The 26,278-nt window shown below is 55.4% G+C and overlaps 1 protein-coding gene across 4 annotated transcripts in view; it reads left to right on the top strand.

Moving 5' to 3' along the window:
* Window positions 1–26,278, top strand: part of LOC311421918 (uncharacterized protein) — a 72,592-nt gene that overhangs the window by 28,460 nt on the left and 17,854 nt on the right. For 3 of the 4 annotated variants that reach the window (XM_084494367.1, XM_084494366.1, XM_084494369.1), the window contains exons 3-21: window positions 53–211; window positions 824–1,019; window positions 1,657–1,794; window positions 3,424–3,465; window positions 12,824–13,100; window positions 13,181–13,515; window positions 16,356–16,400; window positions 17,142–17,261; window positions 20,369–20,407; window positions 20,528–20,581; window positions 21,235–21,288; window positions 23,771–23,878; window positions 23,969–24,022; window positions 24,766–24,819; window positions 24,937–24,981; window positions 25,246–25,299; window positions 25,709–25,753; window positions 25,852–25,905; window positions 25,990–26,034. In XM_084494367.1, coding sequence (XP_084350493.1) covers window positions 53–211; window positions 824–1,019; window positions 1,657–1,794; window positions 3,424–3,465; window positions 12,824–13,100; window positions 13,181–13,515; window positions 16,356–16,400; window positions 17,142–17,261; window positions 20,369–20,407; window positions 20,528–20,581; window positions 21,235–21,288; window positions 23,771–23,878; window positions 23,969–24,022; window positions 24,766–24,819; window positions 24,937–24,981; window positions 25,246–25,299; window positions 25,709–25,753; window positions 25,852–25,905; window positions 25,990–26,034 — 1,918 coding nt within the window. Of the gene's footprint in view, window positions 1–52; window positions 212–823; window positions 1,020–1,656; window positions 1,795–3,423; window positions 3,466–12,585; window positions 12,703–12,823; window positions 13,101–13,180; window positions 13,516–16,355; window positions 16,401–17,141; window positions 17,262–20,368; window positions 20,408–20,527; window positions 20,582–21,234; window positions 21,289–23,770; window positions 23,879–23,968; window positions 24,023–24,765; window positions 24,820–24,936; window positions 24,982–25,245; window positions 25,300–25,708; window positions 25,754–25,851; window positions 25,906–25,989; window positions 26,035–26,278 lie in introns of those variants that run through there. The other variant, XM_084494368.1, reaches the window with a different exon arrangement.

Raw genomic sequence — 26,278 nt, 5'->3', positions numbered from 1 at the left:
TGTGGTGACTCAGCCACTGCTGCAGGGTGCCAGAGGCCGCTTCTCCCCCCAGGTTTGCCGAGGAGCTGAGCGTGCTGCTGAGGCTCAGGTACTCGCTGAAGGAGGACACCAGCCTGGTGACCATCCTGAGCCACCGGAGCCGCGTGCTCTTCCAGATCCGGGTGAGCCCCTACGGCCTCGTCTTTGTCACCACGAGGAGGAGACACTATGAGTAAGTCCCAGCTCACCTGCTGTTTGCTGCATTTTTTTCTTTGACTTAAAACTGGACACAGGAGTCCCAGTGGGGGCTTCAAGCAGTGCTGTTCCCATCCCAGCTCTGCTGAACCAGGGTCGTGTTCCTGTCCCCTCTGTCTGATGGTCCCTCAGACCTAACTCTGCTCCATCAAAACAATGCAGAAAACAAAACAAAAAGCAGAGGTTCAGATGCCCATGCTGGCTGACCGTCTCACCAGCTAGTTCCCAGTCCAGAGTACCAAGAGGACTTGGCAGGAACGTGGGGCTCCCCCAGGCTGTTTATTACAGCCCTGGACTGTGTCCTGGACCTGCTGGTGACCGGCTGTAGCCCAGCACCATCCCTCAGGCTCCCTAGGTGACAACCCTGACCTCCTTCATAAGGACCCTGGTTGCTTTTCACCTGCTAAAAGCTGTTTGTAGAGCCAGGCGTGGTGGTTTCTGGTCTTGAGGATCACAGCACCTCCCTTCCACCGAGGATGGATGCTGAGGGACCCTGGGAGCTGGTACAGGTGAAGTCCAGGTGAGACACACGAGCTGTCAGACCCAAATTTTGTGTTTTGTCTCTTCCCAACCCCTCTGGGGAGCACAGGTTCCCGGTTTCCCTGCTCAGTGACGGGCGCTGGCACCGAGTGGCTCTCGGCATCTCCTCGGAGGGGCTGGAGCTGCACGTGGACTGCCGGCTGGTGGGGAGAGCGAGCTGGTCCGGCCACGTCGGGATGGGAGTGAGCACGGAGGGACTGGTCGTCCTTGGGGGCCTGGTCGAGGCCTTCGAGATCCCCTTTGAGGTGAGAGCTGGGCAGGGCTGGGTTTGGAGACATGGTTTGCTTTAGCTGCGTGAGTCACAGAAAGGTTTGGGTTGGAGGGGACCTTAAAGCCCACCCCATTCCAACCCCTGCCAGGGGCAGGGCCCCCTGCCCCCAGCCCCATGCAGCCCAGCCTTGGGCACTGCCAGGGATGGGGCACCCACAGCTCCTCGGGGCAGCCTGGGACAGGGCCTCACCACCCTCTGGATGAAGAATTCCTTCCTTACGTCTAATTTAGCCTACCCGAAGAGGTCGAAGTGAGGTTGCAGCTCCACCTAAGAGCCCGTTGCCCTCTCTTGCTGAAACCCACCGCCGATGTTCACTGTTTGGGGATGAGCTGCGCGAAGGCTTTGAGATGTGCCAAGTGTTTGTGGTTGGGTCAGGGCAGCCACGCACACCTCTGGGTTAGTCTTTTCCTTTCATCCTTTGTGCCCATGGCTAGTGCCACGTACAGAAGTCGTCTGTGCAGTCAGCTTGTGAAGGATTTGGTGGGGAGCTTGTCGAAGGGTGACTGCCCAAAGCAGCCTGCGAAGAAGCCCTGGGAAGCTGCACACTCCCCTGACTTTTCCCTCTCCTCTGGAGGGAGCAGGAGGGTAAATTGTCTGTGTCTTCCCCCCAGGGTGCCCTACAGCAGCTGATCTTCGTGATGGGAGACCCAGCAGCCGCCAGCGAGCACTGCCGCAGCTACGGCACAGCGTGTGCCCCCCGCCTCAGCCGCCTGCCGTCCCCGGGGGACCTCTCACCCGCATGGCCAGAGGTGTGGCTGAGGGCAGCTGCCAAATCCTGGGGGTGCTGGACCGGGCTCCTGTGTGGAGTAACCTGTTCCGAGTGCAAGGACCAAGCCAGGGGGTTAGGGGAGCCTGGAAGGACTCAGGTTTCTGCTCTGAGCTGAGATTTGAGGAGGTGGTGGTGGTGGTGGTGGTGGGTATGCCATCATCCAGACCCTCCCTTGAAGTCACAGATGGGCTTGGTGCAAAGGGGAGAATGAGTTAGAGGAAACATTTTGGAGCCAAAGCTGGGTGTGTGCCTGACTGCCCAAGTGTTGAGCACAGGGAAGTTGTGCTCAGCCCTGGAGTAACACTGCAGCTGCAGCTCCCTGCTGGGAGTGAGGCAGAGCTGGGACCAGGAGCTGTGCATCACTTCGAAGGTCTTGCTCATGTCCGGCAAGATTGCTGCATTGCATCAGCCTTTGGAAGGCTTTTCCCTCTATATCATCAATGGGAATTTTGTGGGGTTTATTTTATCACTGTTCATCATCTTTTTTAAGAAATACATCTGTCTCCCCAAGCCTGGATCCCATAGTAAATTCCCAAGGCTAGAAAGCACCCAGACCTTCCTCAGGAGCCAGGAGGTTGCCCAAGGAGTGACTTCATCTCTTGGCCAGGTCTTGAAGTCCACTAAGACAGATTTTTGGTGGCATGAGGGCTCTTACCCTTAGCACCCAGTGGGCAGGCTGAAGTCTCAGGCCAGCAGGGCTTTGCAGCTGCCTGGACAAGGCTTGCTGAAGGCAAGTGCTTAATGGCAGGGTTTGCATCAGCCTCCTGTGGGTAATACCCTTCCCTGGGGCTGCAGTGAGGGGCTGGAAAGGGCAGCGTCAGGGAGGGAGCTGGGTGCGGGATGGGAGATCTGCCCTGCCGGGTCCTGCCTGCCACTTCATCCCAGTGCCAGCAGCAGGGATGGCCGGGGCAGGTAATGCAGAGCAGTGAAAAGCGGCCCGTGGTGGTGATCTGCCTGCTTCTAGGGAGACTGCTGAGTTCCCAGGATGCGTAACCCCCGGTCATCCCCCAAATGACCCCAGGCATGTCCCTGCTGACCGCCCTCAGGTGCTGGCTGGGGTGCTGTGAGGTAAATCAAGCTCCCTCCCTGCAGCTAAGAAATGAGGGCAAATCTCTGGTTTGGCAGGCTACAAGATCCATCTTACAGCCTGCGAGGATGGGATCCTCTCAACACGCTATTATTGCAATTAGTATTATTAATACTGCCCTGGGCTATAATGCCCATAACACTCACTGAATGGCTCCGGTGGCTTACCCAGCAGGGAGAAGATTTTATTTTCAGCTTCACTAAGTTGACTGCGAGTGGGAATGCCAGGGTGATTCCGCCCAAATCACACCAGTCCCCATCCCTCGTTGGCCTCCTCAGGGCTGATTAGCTTCGAAACCAAAACAAAGGAAACCGCAAAAGCCACCCAGGGACTCGAGAGGTTTAATGGGAAGCTGCTTGCTCCTCGCCACGACTGGCTGCTTCCCAGCGTGCGCTCCCGGGATGCTTCCCGTGCCAGAGCAGGCAGCGTGTGCTCAAATCCCAGTGCCAGCAATAACCACGCGCTTACGTCGGTGCAGTCTTTGGGCAGTGATGTTTTTCCTCTTTCTCTCCAACTGTGCAGGTGCCAAAGGAAACCAACGAAATCTGGGATGCGTCTGCTCAGGTACGGCTCTCCTGCACTGCGGCAGTGCTATGGGCAGGTTTGCTCCAGTGAGCTATCGGGTAAAAACTGAACACCCAGGCAGAGCTACAAGTTATGATTGTTTTATCTTTTTTTACAATATCTCGTGAATGTATCTCGACATGTATTGGAGCTGTTGGAAGCCAAGATGAGCTGAGGTGGCCTTCCTGAACTTGCACTGAGCTGAAGAGGTGTGGCTGGGTGGAGGTGTGACCAGGCATGGACCAGCTCACTGCATGCACAGTTTTTATGTGGACCTGCCTGCAGCTCGGGTTGTTTGGAGGGAAGCAAATGGTGAGGCTGGCAGGGCGGTGAGGTCTGTGCACGGTGCAAGCAGAAGCAGCTGGGTGACTGCTGCCACTGGTGCTAGTGCCTGCAGCACCCACCTGGCACGAGGTCGGACTGAGCCTCCTGCTCAGTGCCTTGCAGGGGGTGAGGCGAGCTGCAAAGCCTCTGTTTGTTTTACTTGGGATTTCTAGCCAAGATTTGTTGCTCAAGTTCATGCAAACAGACACCCGGAAGGGAAGCCTGCCAGCAAATGTAAATTGAGATATTTTTTTTTTGTATGTCTGAGCAATAGGGATTCCTTTCCACATTTCTCTCTCCCTCCCAGGTGCTGCTCTTTACCCTTGCCCATGGTCTCTGTTCTTGGTCTTGTCTGGCTTAATCTGCCTGGCTGCACCTCGCCAGCCCCCTGCGGTAAGCCAGGCTTTGTGCGGGGCCAAGTGGGCCTTGCAGCTGGGCTCGTGCCCTGTGCTCCTGGGCTGAGCCCTGACCCGATATTGCAGCAGCAGGAAGGTTTATGGGTGAGCACACTGCTGTCCTGCTGGGTGTTGTGGGCAATGAAATGGTGAAACAAAATGGTGAAGCTGCTCTTCCCATCTGGAAAATGGTCTGTGCCTCACTGGGGCTGGTCCACGAGTCCTGGTCAGTGAGATGCTGTCGTGGTAGGGAACTGGTGACGTTTACAGGGGAAGGCTAACAAGATGCTGGGCTTGGGACGAGTTTGTTTCTCAAGCACTTAATCAGGACCAGAGACGCCTCAGGATCTTTGACGTTTGGATTTATTGAAAGAAAAAAAAAAAAGCACTATGAGCGTATCACAGTTTGCACGTAATGAAGAGCAGATCGGCCCTGCTGCCGGGGCTGTGCAAAGCCGTGCTTGGGGTTGTGCTTTCTGTGCCTTTGTTCACTTAGAAGTAAATTAGTGTATTGGTAAATTCCTGAATTCGTAATTAGGGCTAATTAATTATTGAGTGCTACAGTGATGGTGGAGGAAGATGTAAGTGAATGAAGGGAACAGATGAATTGTTTGTTACTGGCAGCCTAAATTGCAGTCTATCCCTTTTGTGATTATTATTTTTTTTTTTTTTAAGTATGTTGCTGTTTATTGGTCATCTTCACGAGATGGGTGGTGCTGCCCCCCTTCTGCTCCCTTTTGTCTTCCTTTCTTTACATGAGTGAGGGCTGGGCTTGTCACTGGACTTTTCCAAAGCAGTTTGATCCGAGATCCTGAAGCTGTTCTTCACAGGTTTAACCCTCTCGACTGTTCAAACTAGTTCCTAGACGTCATCTGGATTTTGAAGTGTCATGAAAGCCTTATGAATGTGAATAGGGAAACAAGTGGGGCTGGTATCGTTCTGTAGCTTCATGGCATGTGTGAGCCAAGGGCCAGGGAGCTCCTTGCAAGTCAGTTTTTAGTCAGTTTTTGGAAACACTTCTGGGAAGAAAGAGGCCAAACAAGCCAGAGGAATGCACTGGGCAAAAACCTGGTCTCTGCTCCTCATTTTGCAGAGGCTTAACTGGAGGAGATGCTCCCGTGCAGCACAATTTGTGTGTATTTCTGCTGGGTCAGGCAGCACTGGGCAGTAGCAAATGGAATATAATGAGCTTCTACCAAAAAAAAAAAAAAAAGCATTTGTAAATATTCAGTGTTTAGGGTAAAAGACTATAGTGGAGCGTACTGTACAGGATTTCTTGCTGGTTGTTTCTTGTGCCAAGACACATTCCAGCAGAGAAAAGCAAATCACAGTGTGGTGCTTGTGATGGTTACAGGTAATTCATATGTAGAGAAGAGGAAAGAAGTTGCTTTTGTTTTTTATGGCCAGAGGAATGCTGGCTCTACTTAAAGTTCAGGGAGAAGGCTGTCTGACACACAACTTTTGAAAGCAGTTAATGGTGATTTAGTTGCTAAATTCCTGTTAGTGCCTTTGAGTGTTTAGTGTCCAAGTACTACCAAAGCATCCTTCCTGGGCAGTCCAAGCAGCCCGAAGCCTGATTAAGTCAAGAGATGGATGTTCCCATGGCCTCTGGGCTCCTTGGGTGACCTAGGCTGATCTCAAACATCCCAGCAGGTTTGTTGTGAAGGCCGGTGGGGAGCTCTGACAGCCTGAGCAAAGCGATGTCTCCACTGCTCTCAGCAGTGTCCTGGAGGTGGCTGTCCCTGTGTCTGGCAGCTCCAATATCTCAGCCATCAGAAGACCTCCAAAACTGTTTTTTCAGGCAGTGTAAGGTGTCCTTGGATGGTTTATTGCACTTAAAATCCACTGCGTGATAGGCTGTAGGGAACCCCAAGCATTGCTCTGTGAAAACAGGCTGCTTCTGCAGCAGCTCATGAGGACCACTAAAGAGAAACCATTGATCTTAATATTTAGGCTTACAACCCATCCCCTTCCCAAGCCCAGCACCTGAGTGCCATATATCAACCTGCCGAGCAAACACTGCTGCCCTTGGTCACAGAAAGCAGTGGTGTGGGTGATCAGTGGGCTGAGCCAACCCATTTTTTGGTTGAGCAAACAGCTCTTGCACACGAGATCCTGTGCTTTGGTCTGCAATAGGAAGTTTCCTTCCCCCAGGCTCCTGCTGCAGGCATCATTATGTCGGACTTTGGGCTGCATTCAGCAGAAGATATAGGGTTCCCTGGTGATTATTGCTACTATAAATTAGTTCACTTAGGAAAAAGCCCAGTCCTGGTTTTCAACTTTCCCAGAACGCTTTTCCAGAGGTTTGATGTTTTTTTGGGGGGGAAAAAATAGTTTTAAATCGTCTTTCTCTGATCACGAGCTCATAAATCGCATTGTACCTTTGACTGTTGGATAAAAAAGGTTTCTATAAATAAACCTGTGTTTCCTGGTAAGGAAGGCATGAAGCTTTGAATTACCTTCTCCCTAGGCTGACCTTGATGAAAATGAGTGCAGCACGGTACGCTGGCTGCCTGGGCTCCTGCGGGCAGATGTGCCCCAAGCTGGGTTTTAACCTGCTTCCCGTTCACCGAGTGAATTTAGCTTTTGGATGGTGGCATGCAGCTGTACCAAGTAAAAAGCCCTACAGAAGTCTGGGATGACTACCCTGACGCTGTTTTATCTGTGTCAACAAGATGCTCTCAATCTCCTTGGGCGAGATACCAAGTGGGTTGCACAGGATTGTGCCACAAAACCATGGCACTGATTGCATTATCTGAGATTTCGTTATTAACAAGCCTTCTATCACTTGCTCCACTATTTAGCTTGGGCTTCATTTTGGGGACAATGTCTGTAATTACTTTAGGCCTCCTGTTTGCCTTTTTTTTTTTTTTTTTTCCCCCTTTCTTATTGGCACAAGTTAAAGGTCATTCCCAGTCCCCTGGGACTCCCCCAGCTCTCTGAGCCAAATCAAACATCAGCGTGTGTGTTGCGGAGAGCCTGCGGTGTCAGAGCTTCGGGGGTGCATCAACGGGGCTGGACTGAGAAACCTGGCTCCAACCTCCTCCATGTCACTGCTGCAATGGGAAGTAGCTCGTTGTCTTCTGGTGATACCGTCTGGCTTTTCCCAAACGTGGGACGGGAACGTGGCTGCAGTGGCTCTGCCACTGCTCCCTGGCAGATCCGGCTCTGTGCTGCTGACCCTGGAGCTGTTCCCCTTTCTGCTCTCTTATGGTGCAGCATCCCCTGCCTGCCTTCAGGTCGTGCTGGTTCCCCACCCCCTCTATGTCATTCTGGGGTTTCGCCCCCCCATGCTTTCTGCCTCCCGTGCTGTGGGCAGCAGCTGAGCTGCTGGAAGCAGTTCCCAGATTGGGTTTCCCAGCTGGTTCTCCTCATAATGGCTTCTACCTCTACATTTGGCTATTTAAAGGAGCAGGCACGGATGCTATTGATCTTGGCTCTTTGCTCTGTTTACACAGAACCCGTATAACTCAGTTGTGATTGCTGGTGCGTAAGGGACCAGTAACTTTCAGTTGGAGTCAGTCATTTCCCTGGAGCTCGCCAGATGAGAGCTTCTAGTACAGACCTTTCCCATGCCAGGCATTCAAGCTGAATTTAAAAATCGCAGACAAGCATTTTCTTTGAAATTCCAGTGCTTTTTTGGTGCCGGCTGCAGGGCTGCACCCCGGCTTCCCACCGAGTCTCATTCCCTTATGTACCAACGCCTTTGTCCTGCCCTGACACCCCCACTGCACACCTGAATGCTTTGCTCCTGGTTAATCACGCCTGCATCTGGCATCGATAACCTTTATTTTAGGCAAATGGGAGCAGAGTCCAGGCTTTAAGCCCTGGCTCCCTACCACACTCATCCTCACTGGGTGCCATCCCCCAGCATTGCCTAGGTGCCTTTCCTCTGCAGCTAGCAGTTTGCGTTGGATTTTATTTTAGCAGCAGTCAGTGCTTTGCAAAGCAAAGGATGGGGAGAGCTTTCATGTCTCCGATGTGGAGGTCTGGCCCACGATGCTCATCGGTGTTTTGGTTCCTCAGCTCCCTGAGGAGCTCCTTCAGCTCTGAGCCTGGTCCTGGTCTCCGAGGCTGCGCTAGCAGTGGGCTCCCATTCACTCCTCTCCCAGCCCTTAGAGGGTTTCCTTTGAAGAAACAGCTTTTAGATCTGGGGCTTTTTGGAGTATTTGTGAGGTTGGGATCTCAGCATCTCTTTAAGCTCAACCTTCCTCTGCCCTCTGTCTGTCAAAGGCTTTCTGGCTGCTGATGTCCGTGCATTTCATGGGCTTAAACACCCCGTCCTCGTCACCATCCCATCCTCGCGCTGCAGCAGGTAGGTAGCAGAGGCACTGCTGTCTCTCGTGGTTGCCCTCTCTGTAAGATGCACAGAATGAAGCGTGAAGTTCTCTCAAAAGCAGCTGTGGCTGACACGTTTCAGAACCATGGTTTCATTTATCATAAATTTTATTTTAAAAAAATTAGCACTTTCCAATTGAATTTAAAACGACAAAATTCTTGATGAAGGGGAGGAATACGGGTCTTGCGAACTACTTCAATTTTCACCATTAAAGTTGTATTTCAAAACTGTAATCAGAAAACCCTCCCAAAGCACCAGACCTAGCATTAAAACTGCAATACTGAACAATTTCATTTTTCAGAAGAAAACAAAAAATCAATTCTTTCTCACTTCAGCTCATACAGAAACTGCTGTGGCTTTTTTTTTTTTTTTTTTTTTTTTTTTCCATGGGGCAGCAGGTGATATTGGGGCAGCCAACAGAGGCCCAGTTTTATCCCCCTTCAGGCAGATGATGAAGGCACACACTGTCTCTGGGGGGACAGTCTGGGGGCATCTACCTTCTGGTGTGAAGCAAATGTTTGTTTTTTTTTTGCCTCTTGCATCTTGGTGGATGCTCAACAGGCTCAGCTGGGAGATGGGGATGATGTCTGTGATCCCAAGGAGGGACCTGGGAAGCAAAAGGGCCCTGATTTTTCCCCAAAAAAAGCTGTCAGATCCTGCTTAAATTAAAAGAAAACTTGCCCATGGCCAGGTTTCTTGCACCCCTGTGAGGCTGGGGGCTGTAGGAGGTGGGAGCTCGCAGCAGGTCCGTACCCAGGCTGCAGCCCGGGGCAGGTTTCAGTGCTGCTTTTTGCCCCCTCAGGACTGAAATATTTTCCCTTCCAGCTTGCAGAGCCCTCCTGCAGCATCCTGCATTGCTGCAGCTCTGCCCACTAACGAGAAGTTCAGTTAAAAATAAGAGAAAATTTCTCTGGGGAAGACTGAAGAATTCCTCTGCGCCCCCAACTACAAAAGAGCCAAACCCAAATCTAACCAGGAATGAGTCAATTTCTGAAACTGTTTTAATGTGAACTCAGAGGCCAAGTCCCCAGCCCCCACCAGCTCTCATTCTCCTTGGATTTACTACACGCCAAACCCCAAACTGAATCATGCAGCTGTGATTGCGGAGACCGTGGGTTTAATTACCGTGCCTGGCTGCAGGAAGAGGCTCGTGGAGGAGCCTCTGATGCCTGGTGCCACCGCTCCTCTGAGCCTCTTTCATCCCTCGGGATGAGTTTTTGTTCCCTGTCCTATTTCAGATGCTCTTCTTTAGGTTTCCAGGTGCTGGAGTCGAAGGTTTACAAACAGCAGTCAATGTTTACTGAGCAGATGTTGGAGCGTGCATGGAGCTGACCCCAATTTTTCTGTGGTTTGCTAACAAACTGTGTGGGCTGTAAATTGCATTATTTGGGGGGAAAGCGAGCTAACGGCTGCTAATTATAGTGTGTTAATAGTCTAAGATGCTAATTGCTCCTACCAAGGAACTCCAGGTCAGGCTCCAGGAGCTGGGTGATGGGAAGAAGGCCAGCAGCGGTACCTGAGCTGAGCCTGAGCTCTGTGGGTCTGAGGAGGGGTTTGTGGGCAGAGCCAAGGGCAGCTGAGGTGGGCTCTGAGCTCAGGACCATAGCCACCAACCCTGCAAAGGATGGGGCCCATGGGGAGAGGTGCCCAATTCTGGAGAAAGCAGAGATGCAGGTGAGGAGGAGCAAGGAAGCAGTCATCCAGCAGGAGTGCTCATCCTTGGCATGGTTTTAATTAAGAACCCTGTTTAATGATGTCCCCTCAGTAGCATCCTAAAGGTGGGTGGGAGTGCTGCTTCTGAACCCCCCAGAGGGACCCCCAAGAGAGCAACACCTCGAGCTCGGTGTAAGGATGGCTGCAGAGGGGGGCCAGTAGCCCCCTGTGCCCGGAGCAGGCTGCGTGGGGAGTGCTGCTCTGGGGCAGCATCCAGGAGGGGACAGGGTCTGGAGATGTGTGGTTGTGTGGTGGGGGCAGATGCCTGGGGCTCCTTCTCCTTGGAGGTCACGAGGGGTGGGGAAAGGAGAGAAATTGCTGTGCTGAGGGTGGGGAGGCTGCGACATGGAGATACGGGGAGAAAGTCCACCAGAGGGAGGGCACGTCTGTGCTTTCCCCAGCTCTGGTCCCCCAGCTCTGCTTCGCCTTGACCCTGTGTGCCAGGAGGAGGAAGGTGTACGGCTGATAACGTGTGGAGAAGCACTGATGGCCCCTGCCTCATCCTCCTGGGAGCTCACAGAACCGTGGTGGGCTGGAGAGCCAACATCACAGTGGGTAGAGCAGATTCCTCACGTGCTTCACCATTTCAACTCCTATTGCAGCAGCGTTGGGGCTCAAAACAATGCCCAGGTGGTTTAAGAGCAGAGCTCTGTGACTTCCTTGGGGTTTGGATCTTACCTTCTTACCACAGTGACTGGGTGCTGCCAGCCTGCAAGGCTGCTCCCTGCCAGCGCCCCAGTGCTGTGCTGCTTTATGGGGTTCACGGGGCGGGGAGGTCTAGAGCATGGGAATGTGATGAGTTTTGCTTCCCCCAACTCTCCCTCTTCTTTGCATTTAATTACACATCATTGATGGCTTTAAAAAAAATAAATCTGGTGTATGCTCAGAGCATGGCCACATCGTTTCTGAACGAAGCGCTCCCCTTCCTCATCTGCCTTTTGGCAGCTTCTCTTTGTAATCAGGCTTTTGCCATTGCCTGGCTTTGCTGAGCACGTGGTTGTGTCGATGCCAGGGCCGTCAGGCTGCCTTCAGCAGCTCCAGGACTGAGCACGAGGGAAGTTTTGCTCAAGCTGGGGTCTCTGCCTCACCGCCAACTTTGTTGTGCGGGGGCTGCGCACAAGACTGGAGGGGTCGGATGGGTGTCGGGCACCAAAATGTGAGCTTGCTGCCTCTGAGTCAGTGGGGGAGGCTGGATTGCACCTCGTGGTGTTATTCCCGGCTCTGGTTGAAGCAGAAGTGTGACGTGGGTGGCTCTGAAGCACGGGGCTTAGTCAGACCTTCAGTACGTGGTGCGTGTGTCTGAGCAGGCAGCCCAGAACCCAGCTCTGCATCCTCGGGACCTTGAAACCAGAGGTAGAAATATTCATATTTTCCCCCAAATCTCTGTACGTAGATAACATCTTGGGTCAGAAAAAGGTCTCTCAGGGTGAGTGTAGGGGTCAAGGGCTGGCTTGAAGCCCCACACAGTTGCAGCTGCAGTGGTTGGGCTCAGGTAAGGTGGGATGGAGGTGACCTGGGGTGGGTTCCTCCCGGTTGTTCTCACACCTGAGCGCAAAGCCTTCAGCTGCTAGGAAAATGCTGCTGCCTTTTGAGCTCCTCTGCCTCCAGGGCTCTCCAGAAGCAAGTTTGGCCAGGGCCACCTGTGTCGGTGGGTCCTCGCCTGCAGAACCTCTGGCGGTGGGATTGCTGCTGGGGGGGCTTGGGAGCACCAGGAGGGGTCTGCAACCGAGCAGGATCAAGGCCAAGAAATGGATTCAGTCATGAGAAGGCTCACTGGGAAGGATGCTTGGTGTCTCCTTGTACTTGCTCCCTTTCCGCAGCCCTGCGAGGCACTCACGGGCCTGCATCTCCCTCTAGTGACTTCTCCCAGCCTGTTCATCAGCTGCCTTGCACCAGCCCCAAGGAGCCCCCAGCCACGGCCCCACGGGCTCCAGGTGCTGCCTGGCATGGGGCTGTCCCCCCCAGGACAAGCTCTGGGCAGGCACTGGGAGGCATGGGGGGCTGCTGGAAACACTGCTGTGACCAAGGAGGATCAGGTCCTTTTGGTGCTCGGGGTACAGGCCCGGTCTGTGACGCTGACACCGGTGGTGGATGTAAAACTGAAGTGTGCTGCAGGTGCAGGTCAGCTCTGTGATGCTCATCTCCTTTTCCACATTCACGTTTTGTCTTGTTTATGGATGTTCCTATCAGCATTGCCATTTTTCTCCATCCACGGCTGGTGCCTGGGCTGTGTTGGGGCTGTAGGGCAGAGGGAGGCATCGCGCCCTGCGCTGTCCTGGAGGGACCATTGGTGGGACAGGTGAAGGCAAGGCGCATCCCTTGCAAACCACCGTGGTAAATGAATTTGTCATTGAACTGAGATGGCTGAACTGAGCCGCCTGGCACGGACAGGTTCTCCCAAGGCTGGGGAGCTGCATGGAGCCCATTCAGCTCCTGCTCTCTGTTGGTGCTGAAAGGGGCTCGTGGGTGCGTTGGACCAGGACAGGGCATCAAAGCAGTGCCGGCCTCTCGAGCCCTGCTGAAACAAGCTGCTGGCTTAAAAAAAAAAAGAGAGAAAACTTCAAATTTCATTATATTTCATTTTCAGGATTGGAGGTTCTCCAATTCAGATTGGACCTCGGGGCCACCACAGGCATGGGAGGACGCCGAGGAGACCCTTAACCTGCAGCCGGATGGGAGCACCCTGCCTTCGCTCTCTGCTGATGAGATGCCATCGGCTGAGGAAGACGAGGAGGAGGAGGAGGAGGGAATCCTTTCTATTGAGGATGAAGGCTTTGAGCTGTTGAACTCCACCTACAATAAAATCACCGGCCCTGGCAGGCCAGGGCTCAGCAGGAGCAGACCACGGGTCACTGCTAGCTCCCGTGAGTCTGTTTCACTTTCCTCCCTTTCTCCCGAGCTCGGGCGCAGTGCCCCGGCACCTGACGGTGCTTTATCCCCCCAGGGCCTCCAACCAAATCGCAGCGAGCAGCCCAGAAGGAGCACACCACCGACCCCCAGCAGGAGAACACCACGGAGAAGCAGCAGGGTGCTGCGGGTGCCCAGCGCCGCCTCCCACCCACCAAACCCGGCCGTGCCAGCGCGCCCGCTGTCCCCAAGCTGTCCCCATCGGCACGTCAGGAGGCTGCACCCAAAGGTCCCCCGGGGCTGGGGATGGCTGCAGGTGACCCGGAGCAGCCTCCCACCACCCTGGGGTACCCCATCTCACCGGCGGCACGCAGGCAGCGGGCTCGCATGAAGCCAGGACCCCCGGGGCCACCGGGACCACCAGGGCTGCCAGTGAGTGGTGGAGGCGATGGGGAGGGATGGGTGGGCACTGGGGGCAGGTGGTAGCTCCACAGGCAGATGGGAGAAGACCATTCCCTTCTGCCCTGTGCCCTAGACGTGGTTTTAAGTCATTTACCAGTGCTGTTGGTTTTGGTTTTATACTGCCCTAAGGTGAAGCTGTCACCTCCAGCCCCTGTCCCCACAGCAGGCCCCTGCTGGCATCGCTCCTTTGCTTCTCCACCACTGCCATCCCCAAAATTCAAAGCATTGAATTAACCCGGGGTTACAGGGTTTTATTGGTTTTTCAAGTTGCTAGTGAAACGTGGTTCTCATTCATTTTGTAGTGGATGAGAAAAAAAAGGGAAAATTTAGAAACAGTAAATTTAGGGTAGCTAGGTCTTTAGAGGGGTTGTCAGCCTTCACTTGGCGAGGTTTTCTTAAGCAGAAAAGTGCATTTTATTCAATCGGTTTCACAACTGAGGGCTACTACAGGCATCATCTCCTCCTACCCTGTATGTGTGGGAACGTCGGGCACAGGGCTACCCTGGGCTGGATTTGGGGACCCTGGGGCTGGTCTCTGTGCAAGGCCATCTGTCCATACGGCTGCATTCGCTGCATTGGCCCTAAATTCATCATCAGTGTGCCAGGCATTGTAGGACACCAGTTAAATTTAGGACTGCTAGCTTCCCTTTCAAGTCAGCTCCTCGTTCCTGCAGCTATTGCCTGTGGAAATAAAATAAAGCAGCAAAAGGAGCAGATGCTGAAGGAAACATCACAGGAGCAGCAGACGCATCCCAGGGGCTTAGCCCTGCGGTGGCCTGGCAGGAGGAGGCTGAGCCAGCAGGGAATTGCTTTTCCCACCCCATAGGAAGCATTGAGATGGGATTCGATGACAGCTTGGATCAGGATTTGGAGCAGCTTGAAGGGCTTCTGAGCTGCTGGGCGCAGGCAGGGAGGCAGCCGCTGCCCCCGCACCTCTTGCTGCTGTCCCTTGTCACCGTGAGGCGATGCCAGCGAGGATGCAGTGGGTGTATCAGGGGTGTAAATGCAACTCGTGCACAGAATGTAAGGGTTTTCCTTTGGAAGCATGGCCTTGCCTTGCTGCTGATGTTGGGGGTGCTGTGTGCTGCCCTTGGAGCACCCCCTCGTGCTGGGTCACCTTGAGCATTCCTGCCTCCAGGAACGTGGTGTGAAGCAGGGTGGGTGTCTGCAGGTGCTCTCCTGATTTTCCTATAAGAGAGGCTTGGAAATAATGAGTTTTAGCACCAGTGTTTTGCTAATGAGGATTTTTCTTGTCAAGTTTCATTGTCAGTGTCCCTCGGGGAAATCAATGGGTTTTGGGAACTGAAGGAACTGATGCTGTTCCTTTCGGGAGTCTGGAGCTGCAGTTTGTGTATATCTTGTGTGCCACCCTCAGAAGTTTTCACATGTTTGCAGAATGATTTTCAGTAGCTGTTCTTGTAGGGAGGTGCGGATGGAGGCTTGACCAGCACCCTGCCACCTCCTGATCGTGCCCAAACCTTGGTGAGGACACTTACAGACCCTGTAGCCCAGATTCCCATCACAGCCATTGCCCTCTGTGAAGGCACCGGAGCTCTGAGGGGAACCCAACACAGCGAGGAGCAGAACGTGGTTACTGCTCTCCGAGCTGCTGCTGTTTATGATCTTGCTAATCCTCCTTGCCGTGGTTTCACTGTGCTGCCAGCATTCAGAAGCTGCTTGGCTTTTCTCAGCCATGTGACACTTTTTTTTCCTTTTTTTTTTTTTTGTTTCTGTCACATATCCCTGGCTGGTAGGGAGCAGAGACAGATTTGCTCTTTGTAGGCTTAAATTGAATCCTGATGGAGGCACGAGCTCGTGCTGAGGGCAAGTGCAGACTGCTCTGCTTGGAGGAGCCCCCGTGGCTGGGGCACACGCAGTCCCTGCTGAGGGGACACCCCGCAGGAAGGGGGTCACAGCGGTGCTGTGCAGTTGGCAGAGCAAACTCTCCCTTCCTGGAGAGATGTTTTGGGTTGCCTTGTTTCTCTCCCGATGTGATCTGGCCCTTTGGTTCGGGTCTGGGCACTGCAGGCGATGAACATCCCTTTGGTGACGTGTTCATCAGTGCCAAAGCTGCTTCTGGATGCACAGCCGGGGCTGTGGTGGGTACGAGGCTGTGTCTGTGCCTCCGACCTCAGGCTGCAGGGCTCGGGCAGGCAGTTTGCAAGCAGAGGACAGAGAGGGACGGTCACTGAGGCCACCAGAGCCGCAGCTCTGCAGCAGATGCTGTGCTGTGGTGTTACCTGGCTCCATGCAAGTTTATGCACATTACCTCCCACGTAGGTTCCTTTCATTGGGAAAAGCTGGGATCCCCCAGCTGGCTTCATTTCTGCCCGGACAGATGCTCTGCTAAGCCCTGAAGTGGGGTCACCACTTGGCCAACAAACGCACGTTTGACCAGAGATGAGGCAGATCAAATCTCCTACAAGTTAAAAGCTGCAGATGTTTGCATCCTCCCCCAAACTACTGTTCGAGCCCGTGGCCATGGTCCAGCTTTCTGTTTCTTTTTTGTTTTCCCCTTAACATTCTGCCTTTCCTCACCAGGTGTCAGGAGATGTGCTCCTGCTCCGTGTGCTCGGGGTCAGTCGTGTGATGGATGCAGCAGGAGCGCTCAGCTCCGCACAGAGCTGCATCCTGGTGGCAGGGCAGCACCGCGTGGGGTGCACCTCCTGCCCCACCAGCTCTCGGGGCTGGCTTTGGGGCACTCGGTGCCCTTGGTTTGCTCTCAGCTGGAGGCTGAATCTGTTCCTGCTTCCCTGGGCTGGGGAAGCCAGCAGAGCTGGGTGATGCAGCTCTGCTCCTTTGCCTTGCAGGGGTGCCCTGGGAGACGCGGGCTGGCGGGGCCCAAAGGAGACAAGGTGAGTATTTGGGAAAACACATAAAGCATGAGATGTGGCCGAGGGTCCAGGGCAAACACCACTGATGGTTGGGGTTTGCAGCTTGCTTGTATGTTTTGTTTGTTTATTTATTTTTATTTTTATTTTTATCAAAATAGCCAAGTGAGTATCTGATGCTGCAGTCTGGTGGCCCCTTATCTGCATTTAGAGGAGGAGAAAACTATTTTAGCTGGGTATTTGAAGCCCATGAAGCAGCTTTAGCTCAGGTCACCTGGAGGGATGCTGCCAAGTCCCAGAGTCCGGTCCCAGGCTGCACCCACCAGCCGGAGGGACACCTCTCCCCTTGCAGTGCGGTGGCCAGCCCTGTGGGTGCTGGTCCTGCGGCACCTTTTCCACCTTTCAGTGGTGAAAGTAGCAGGGCCCTGCTTAAATCACGGAGAGAGAAGCAAGTTTGCCTGCTGGAGGAAGGGACGCCCTGGGGCTGCTGCAGTTCAGTGCACTGACATGGTCCGAGGTGGTGGTTTAGGGGTGGAGGGTTCCCCTCGCTGTGCCCTACTGCTCTGCAGCACGGGGCTGCCACGGGCACTGCTGCAGCCCCCAGCAGGGCTGCTGGGGACACCACAGCTCGCACTGACATCTCTGTCCCCACTTCCCCATCGGTGACATGGTGAGAGTGCTCCTGGCCTGGCCAGGACCTGTCTACAGCCTGTGACGAGTGTTAAACCCCCCGCTGGTGTTAAGGAGCTGCCTCTCTCTCCCTAGGGATACCCTGGAGCCATGGGGCGGACGGGACCCCCGGGGGACCCGGGACCCATGGGCATCCCCGGCATCCCCACCATCATCCTCTGGAAGAACTCCCGGGAGGACTGGCTGACCTTCACCGTGAGTGGGGAGCCCCATGCACATCCACTGGGTGTTTTTATTTTTATTTTTTTATTTTTTCCCCATCCTTTCCATCTTCTCTTGGCCAGCAGGGAGGAGCAGGGGCAGGGAAGGCCGTCAGGATGGGAGGAGAGGGAAGATGCAAGGAGGGTAGAAGCTTGCCAGTTGGCTTTGGCTTGTGGAGTTTGCTGCCATCGGGCTCCTTGCTGGGGAGAGATGTTGCTGGGAGGGGAACAGGGCTGCCCAGCAGTGTTGGTGGCTGCAAGCACTGAGCACGAGGGGTTTGGTTCTGCTTGGCCTGGGCACCCCACCACACACCTCGTGAAGTTACCACTGTAAGAAATCATTGCCTTGTTAATGGAAACAGCGCGTTAATTTATTCCTACACCCAGTGGCTGGAGGGGAGGAAAGGAAAAAGGGGGCTCTTGCTCCTGTCTCTGGGTGGGAGCGACCGCTGCAGAGACCCAGGTGGCCTCATCCAGGTTCCCCCTGGCGGAGCGCCTGCTGGCATTGAGCTGGATCTCAGGCCCTGGAGAGCCTCACCTCAGCCTGGCAGGGCAGCAGCTGAAGGTGCTGGGTTTTTGGCTGCTGTTGGCACTCCAAAAGCCTGGGTTCAAGCTCCCTGGTGTGGGATGCTGCGTGCTGTGTATGTGCAATGTCCCTTTGTTGTCTCTGTGATCTGCCCAGTGGCACTGGGGGAGCTGGTGTGGGCTGGGGCCAGGGGCTGCTCTGAGAGCCAGGCTTGGATCTCCAGCTCCTAAAACCATCAGAGACCATGGGCAAGAGATTCAACTTCTTATCTGCAGCTCTGCATTTGTGCAGAGGGTAACAGCATCCCTCTCTAAGTGCCTCCAATGCTGGCAGCGCATCCATGGATGCAGTGCAGGCGACCTCCCTTGTATTCACTCCTCCAAAACATCTCTGGTCTTGCCCAAAAGCCCCAGGGGGTCAGACTCACTCCTGTCCTGCAGTGCCCTGACACCAGCCCCCCAGACCCCTGCACAGCCTGGCAGGTGCCGGGACCCCATCCCCTGCTGCAGGGCAGAGGGGAGATGTTCGGGGAGATGCTGGTTGGGGCACGGCTCTCCTGCTGCACCCATCTCTTGGTGCTGCCCCTGCCCCCTGCCAGCAGGTGCTTGGCAGGAGATGAGAGGGACGCGGGGATTACGAGCAAGGCAGCCCGTGCTATTCAGCACCCGCCAAGGATCAAAGGCATTCTTCACGCTGGATGGGAGCGGCGATGTGCCTCTTGTGTCCATCCATCCACCAAGCCCCCTGGAGGTCCTGGTTGCTCCAGCACAGGCTGTGCTGGGGGCTCATCGGGGCAGGGCTGTTCCCTCTTGGCCGGGGTCTGCAGGGCAGGACAGGAGGTCTGTAATGCTGCAGGGTGCAAGGGCTGGCTGCAGGGAGAGAGCTCGCTCCTGTTGAGCCCGACCTGCCTGACATCCACATCCTGCTGCCCTGCTGCTGCTGGAGGTCAGGTAACTCCAGAGCAAAATGAAATAAGGCAGGAGGAGGCAGCCCAGGGTGCAGGCAGACCTGCTCGCTGTAGGTTTCCCCTGCCCCATGCTGGGGCTGGAGCCTTGCAGGATGGGTCCCACACCGTGACCGGTCCCATCCCCGTCCCCCCACCATCCCAGTGCCCACCACACCGCTTGTCAGGGCTGCTGGAGGCAAAGCATGGGCAGTTTCCTGCTTAAATTGCAGAAGAAAATTCGTTCCTCTCCTTGGCGCCTGCTGCTCTGAAGCACGAGTTCACCTCTTGTGGGATTTCTTTTTTCCCCAAAAAGCTGGATTTTTATATTTTTTTTGAAGCCTAATGAAATAATATCCTGTCCCGAGTGAACTTGAGTTCACTGATTCACAAGACACGGCAAAAGCACTGGCTGTGCTCCCACCCCCCAAAAGTTGTCCTGAGCAGATTTTGGGGGAAATGAGAAGTGGCTGAGCCAGGGGGCCGCAGCCTGGCGGGGGCTGCTCGCGTTAATCAGCCCGGGACCAACTTGAAAGCAGCCGAGATGCCTGGTGCAGCGTTAGAGCTCGTTAAAGGCCTCCATCCATCATCTGCCCCGAGAGCCCCGCTCGTTATTAGAAATATTTCCACATGTTGAAAGGTCTGTGTTTATGCTCGGTAATGAGTGCCTTGGCTTTCCCATCTCTCTCCTCCGGTATCAGAGGGTGAATTTCAGGGGGGTTCCCTGAGCCCCCGAGGCTGCTGCTGGGTAAAACCTGAGCACGTGGGAACCCAGCCCCTCCAGCTGCTTGGGTCTGGGTGGGGAACAAGGCAGGGTTTGTTTGGTTTTCTTTTTTTTGTTGTTGTTTTTATTATTTTTTTTTAGCATTTGATGTAATCCAGGATTTGGAGGAGCTGCCTGAACCTTGAGTCTGACCTCGCCATGGAGCGAGGAGGAGGAGGAGAGAAGGGTTTTGCGTTCTGAATGTCTGTGGTTCATGATGCTGGGAGAAAAGGAGGCTGGCTGCTTGCCTTACATACATGCTGCTTCGTTTGCTGGTCGTCTCCCAGAACCTGGGAGCAGGCAGAGGAGGCTGTGCTGTGAAGTGTTCGGGAGCCTTATGCTGCTTAGGAGCGCTGTGGGGCTAGCTGTGGCCAGATAGGGTTAGCCCATCCTGTGGCCTTGGGGTGTTTGCTTGTCCCTTGGTGGCCATCTGAAAGCTGGATGTGTTTGGCTGCGAGGGGCAGCCCAGCACCTCTGCCTTCTGGGGCTGCTGGGGGTGAGGTTTCTGACCCGGCCAACCCACGTGTCACGACATCTGCTGGAGTTCAACCTGGGCTAAAGACAACAGTTTCCATAACAAATTCTCCTGGCTCCGTTTAGCAGCAGAGGTGACCTGGCTGCTTTAACCCCACACCCGAAGATCCGGGCTCTGTCATCTCAGCTTGCTGAGGCCAGCAGTTCTCGTGTCCTGCACGTGGTGGTGTGCTGATTCACCTTTCTCCCATGACTCGCATACACACAGTATAAAAAACAAGTAACCCAGAGGAATGGCTCATCGCTGCCTGGTCCCAAAAGACTTTGAAACCAGCAGAAAGAGACTTGGGGATTTGGGGAGGATTTTTTTGACATTTTTTCCCATTCTCTTTTCAGCAATCACCGTTTTACCAGCTTCTGCACGCGGGCTGGCCGGTGAGTACCGCTAAGTTCTGTGGTTCGGTTTTCCCTCTGCATGGCCAGCTGAGTTTTCCTCTTTCCAAGCTCCTTGGCAGTGAGATCTGTTCTGCCATTGTTTCTTTCTCTTCCATCCAGAGGAAACCTGGAGCCCCCGGCCCTCCAGGACACCCGGGGAAAGCAGGAGTGCCGGTAAGCGCAGACACCTGCGGGCTGCTCCAGCCTGCCCATGAACAATTTGAGTTTGTGTCCCAGCCCCTGAGCAATCCTGGGCTCCCTGAAATTCAGCTGTAACTCAAGGTCTTGGGGGTGGATTTCAAAAAGGCCTCGTGGTTTTCTTGTCTGTGGGCCACCGATGGGCAGGTGGCATTCGATGTCCCCGCTCCCTGCCCCTGGTCCTCCCTCCAGCAGCCTCTCTCACTGGGGATTGGGTTCCTGGCGCTGCTCCTGTGTGCGCCCACGTGTTGGGATAAGGACAGCATAAAGGCATTCAGAAAACCACAAGAACAACCCAAGGAGTGGTTCATGGGATGCTTGCAGAGGGTGGTGGGTCTGTGAGCCCCATGGTTCCACCTCACTGCATGCCTCCCAGCCTCCGGTGGGTATCGGAGCAGTGAACACGGGCAGGGTGCCGACGTGTGAGCGAGCCCTGGTGCAGCCGCAGGGCACTTGGGTGCGGATCCATCCTTGGATGTGAATCCCAAGGCTGCTTTTGTGCATTGTTCTTTGTTCTCCCCGTAACTGTATCTGTGAGGCTCCAGCATCTTTCAGCACGGTGGATTCTGCAACACGACTCAGGGGGAGCATGGCCAGCGTTTGCTGACTCGCTCTGTGTTTGTGTGCAGGGGCCATCGGGAGAGCCGGGGGAGCCAGGCGAGAAGGGCCAACGGGGGTACACGGTGAGTGCCTGGGGCTGGGGGCTGCTGGCAGAGCTCCGGGCTGGTATAAGGGGTGTGGGATAGAGAGGTGGTTCTGTTCAGAGAGGATGAACGTGCCCTCAGTGGGATCCTTGGTAGCTGTGCCCTTCTTGGGGCACCAAACCTTGGAGCACCGGGTGGGGAGGAATCCTAAAAATAAGGTTTGCTGCTGGCTTGGGACCTCTGCAAAGAGATGTGTGCTTGATTAGAAGGGCTGTGTGAGAAGCAGCCCCGGTCCCCTCTGCAGGCCAGCATGCACTGTCCCCTTGTCACCTCCTGGAAAATATCCACCCAGTTCCCTGCTGACGGGACGTGTGAGCCTTCAGCTCTGGCAGAGCGGCGCTGCTGCGTGGCAGGACCCTGGGACCCCACTGCCTGCCCAGCTGTGGGGTTCGAGTGCCCCAGTGATAAAAAGACATGAGAGCGGGTATCCCGATCTCCCTGCATTGCTGGAGGTTTCCATTGGCTCCCCACCAGTGCTCAGTGGTGCCCAGCTCTCGCTGGGTGACCTGGCACACCCCAAGCCCGGTACCGCCTGAGGGGAGCTGGTCTGTAGGTGTCCCCTGGCACCTCTGGTTCTCATGGTCTCTGTCCTGGTTGCTGCAGGGGGCGAGCAGTGCTGCCCCCTTTGCTGCTGCTCCTCACCACTCAGCCCGGTGGTTTTCTTCCTTCAGCCCTCCAGTGCCCCTGTCCCTCCCCAGTGCCACCAGGCACAGCGCCCTGATCCCCTCGCCTCCCTCCCGCGGTGACCTTCATCTCTCCCTGCTGTCTAAAGGAGGACTTCACAGGATCTGGGCCAGGTCCTCCCACTTGTGTTGGATCTCCTCAATCCCAAAAGCTCACAGTGAAGTTTAGAGGTGAAATCTTGAGTAAGGATCGGAGTTAGGCTGCAGGGCACCGGAGTAAATCCACTCCCCGTTGCACCCCCCGCAGCAAGGTGGCCTCTACCCGGCCCCGCTCCCTCCCAGCAGGGATGCACGTGGGGACGGCGTGCTGCCAGCTGCCAGCATCTGGAAGGCTTCAGGGGCTGCATTAAGTCAGTTGAACATAAACACCGGAGTCAGTCAGTGGAGCTTAACCAGAAGGTGCCAAAGTCCTTCCCTGCCTTCACGTGAGCAGGATCTGCGGGGGGAGCACAGATGGACAGGAACATTTTTCCCACCCAGCTGCGAGCCCGATGTCTGCTCAGCTCATTATGAGGAGTCCAGGGTGTGGTTGGTGACCACTTTGGGCAAGGTGCTGTGGTTCTGCCAGAATTGGCCCCAAAAGGCTGTGACACCCAGTCAGGCTATGGCAGATCCCTGCTGGGCACTGCCTGCGCCTCATCCCCATGTCTGGTGGTGTGGATGCTGCTGCCCGATGCACAAAGGGCCCCGAAGCACCCGCTCATAGAGGGGTCTGTCCTTGTTCTGCTTTGCTCTGAGGACCCAGCGATGTAGGTGTGATTGCAGCAGGGCCAGGAGCGATTTCACGCCCACATCAGGCACCAAAGCCCCGCTCAGGGCACATTTACCTGTGGTCTGTTCTGCATTTGGGATCACTGCCCGGGTTCACCCGTCACAGACCAAACCACAAACACCAGCAGATGTTCACTGAGTCCCAGAAATTGGGATTTGAAGTGGAATGGGACAAAATGGTGTTCTTTTGGGTTGTGTGCCCCGAATTTGAGCAGGCACTGCTGAAGCAGCGTGGGGATGGCTGCACGTGTGGAGGTCTGTGGGGAGCGAGGGCATCACTAGGAAGGGAGCTGGAAGAGAAAACCTCCCCCAGACAAGCTGCTGTGTTTTCCAGACCAGATTCTTCCCTTGAAAAGGAGCCGAAGCAGCTGTGTTGCTCTGCGCTTCCCTTGAACCCTGACTTTCCAGACGCAAACAAAGCCTGGTTCTGGGGCTGACGAAATGTCCCTGAATTCTCGGGAAATCCAAACAAAGCAACCAGAAGGGAAATGATTTCTGCTTGTTCCAGAATGATCTTTATCCTTTCCTATCTCAAAATTACCAGGGAGCTGAGGAAAATTAGAAAGCTGCCCCCAGGCTTCAGCTCTGTGAGCAGCACCGGGGCTCTGCTCCGGCTCGTGCACGTGGGGAAGGTTGGAGACGGCTTCGAGTGCAACCCCAGAGCTGGGAAGCAGATGCAGAGGGCTTTCGCCTGACCTGCTCCTGGTGCATTGCTCATTCCCTGCCTCCTCCTCTGCTCCTTGCAGTGCTGGCTGTGCTCCCCTGTTGTTCAGGTTTGGCAGGATGCAGCTTGCAGCATGTGCAGCTTCTGCCCTGCCCCGTGTCCCCATCCCTTAGGGGCTCGCGGTGGTTAGCAGGCACTGCTGGCAGAGCGAGAGCCGGGCAGAGCTCAGCGTTCAGCCCATCCATTTCACAACACCGTGGAGTTTTTGGGGTTTCAGTGAGGGCAGTGTTTGAGGTGTGCACAGCCTGGGCTCACTCCCTGTGTGTGGTTCTTCTCTCCGCAGGGCGAGCCGGGGCTGCAAGGCTTACCAGGTCGCATGGGACAGCCCGGCTCGGATGGCTCCCCTGGCCTGGGAGGCAAACCCGGGCTGTCAGGGCTGCCAGGAGAGCAGGTGAGTGGGTTGCAGAGGGCAGCAATCCCCGGGGAGCTCGGGCCGGGAGCTTGCCCAGCGCCTGCTCTGCTCCTTCTTTCGTCCCCACAGGGCCTACAGGGCTTCCGAGGGGACCGGGGGCTGGCTGGCGAGAAGGGGGAAGAGGTAAGGTGGTGCTGCAGGGGTGTGAGCCTGTGCCATCCCCAGCACCTCGTGCTGTGAATGTTTTCCAAGTGATAACACCTTTCCATTACTGGTTTGACTGGTACTGCACCAGTAGCACTCCTCCCAGTGCCTGTGTCCCATACCTGGGCTGTGAGTTCACCCAAAGGAGTGCCCAAGGGATTTTGGCACTGAGCAATCAGGCCAGGGTGTCTGGAGATCCCTTCGTCATTTCAACCCAGATTCTTTGCCTTTTTTTGGAAGAAGAAAGCCCAGGTGGCTTTTTGTGCATCTTTTCTGGCCCATACTCTGTGCCCCCTCCGAGCATCCTTCCACCATCCAGGCAGAACCTCTTGCCCTGGGGTCCCTCTCACTGCATTTGGCTGCTGCTGGAGATTTTCCTTTCGTACCCCACAGCCTCTGCGGGGGGACCTGCCTGGGGACCCGGTGTCCTCCAGGGCGTTAGCACTGGGCACAGCCCTGTCCCTGCCACCACTGTGTAACGTGGCACAACGCTGACCTGGGACACTGGAGCAAGGTGGCAATATGTTGGGGACAGGCTCTGGGGCTATTTATTTATTATTCTTATTGTTTTATTCTTATTATTTTATTTTCTCCTGGGGCTGGGCCAGTCCTGAGGGTCTCCATCCCCCGCACCACACTGATGCTCCTTTGAGGCACGGCAGCTGTGTTTTGGCTCCTGATGCTCTCTTTGTGCCTCATCCATCCTTGTTGTTCCCTTCCAGGGCTTCTTGGGTGACCCCGGACCAGTTGGTGAGAAAGGAGAGAAGGGGGCGAAGGTGAGGGGTCTGCCCCTGCCCTTTGCAGCCTTGCCCAGGCTGGGCAGGGACCTCTCCTTCCCCGTCCTGCTCCTGCCCCTGGGTCATGCTCCCCTGCACGTCTCTTGGCTTTTCCAGGGGGTGAGAGGAGAAAGCGGCCCGCCGGGTCCTGCAGGGGCTCCGGTGAGTTGGTGCAGAAGCACAGGACGTCCCAATCTTTGCTGTGCCAGGATTTCTCCTTCTCTCTCGATGCATCCTCATTCCCCCCTCCATGACTGACCCCTTTCCTTTGGAGACGCAATTTGGGCAGCCCTTGGCTCTGTCTTGCTCTAGGCAAAGCCCTCGGGGCTCTGTGTCTTCCCCAGCCCTGCTGCAGGGGATGCGACAAAAGCAGCCGTCACCTCGGGGCCGGCACCTCGCTAACTCCCCCTCCACCTTCTCTCCTAGGGGATGTTGGGTCTGAAGGGCGCGATGGGCTTCCAGGGCCCTGCAGGGCCGGAGGTGAGGGGTTTGGCTTTCTCTGGGCCCCCAGCTCCCCCAAAAGAGGCACTGGGCAGCCTGATAAAGAGAACTGAGCCCTTACAGAGCTCACCGTGATGTGGTTGGGTTTGGGTGGCCACCAGCAGCTGAGGTGAATCCCAGCCTGGCTGCACCTGGGGTTTTCCTTGCTGATAGCAGAGCTGCTGGCAATTCCTTGGGAGGCTCCCCAGGAAGGGCTTGCAGGGGGGTTAAAAAGAAAATTGAAGCACTTTGGTAGAGGTTCGTGGCAGGGAGTGGGGAAACAAAGGTCGCCTCGAGGGGTCCTCGAGTGGCTGGTGCTTAATGCAGAGGAGGAAGGGGAATTTGGGATGTGAAATCCAAATGGAGAGAATCAAAGCCAAAAAAAGGCATCGTTTCCCTCCTGCTCCAGGGAGAAGGTGGCCCAGCGGGTGCTGCTGGCCCTGCTGGCCCCCCGGTAAGTCACAGCTTTGTGGTTCCCACTGTGCTGGGGGCTCCATCCCCGGCCCCCACTCGGTGCCACAGCCCCAGGGCTGAGCATCGCTCACCTCGCAGGGAGAGCCGGGCCAGCCGGGCTCTGTCGGGTGCCAAGGAGTCAACGGCTCCCAGGTGAGTACCCCGGACACCCTGCTCTGTTATTTGGGGTTTTCCAGCTGCTGCGCTCACCCCAACCCTTCCTTGCTCTCTCCCCAGGGAGAGATGGGTCCTCCTGGCTTGCCCGGCCCCCAGGGCCCTAAGGTATGAGCAAACCTCATGGCAATGGGGTGCATTGGGAGAGCTTGTGGGGTGCTGGGGGGAGAGGTTGGGTGGCCCAGGGGTCACCCAGTTCAGGGCATCCCCTCCAGCAGGGCTGGGGCCTCAGCCCACCCCAAAACCTGCACAGAGGCTGGGATGGGGGCAAAAATCCCTTCCGTGCCTCTTGCAGCAGGTCACGGCTGAGGACTGCAGGCTTTGCACCAGCCATGCACGGATTTAATCCTAA

The sequence above is a fragment of the Aythya ferina genome (assembly GCF_964211825.1).
Source record: "Aythya ferina genome assembly, chromosome: 20".
Lineage (NCBI taxonomy): Eukaryota > Metazoa > Chordata > Aves > Anseriformes > Anatidae > Aythya > Aythya ferina.
The sequence above is the reverse complement of the archived record's forward strand: the minus strand, read 5'-3'. Positions and strand labels throughout refer to the sequence as shown.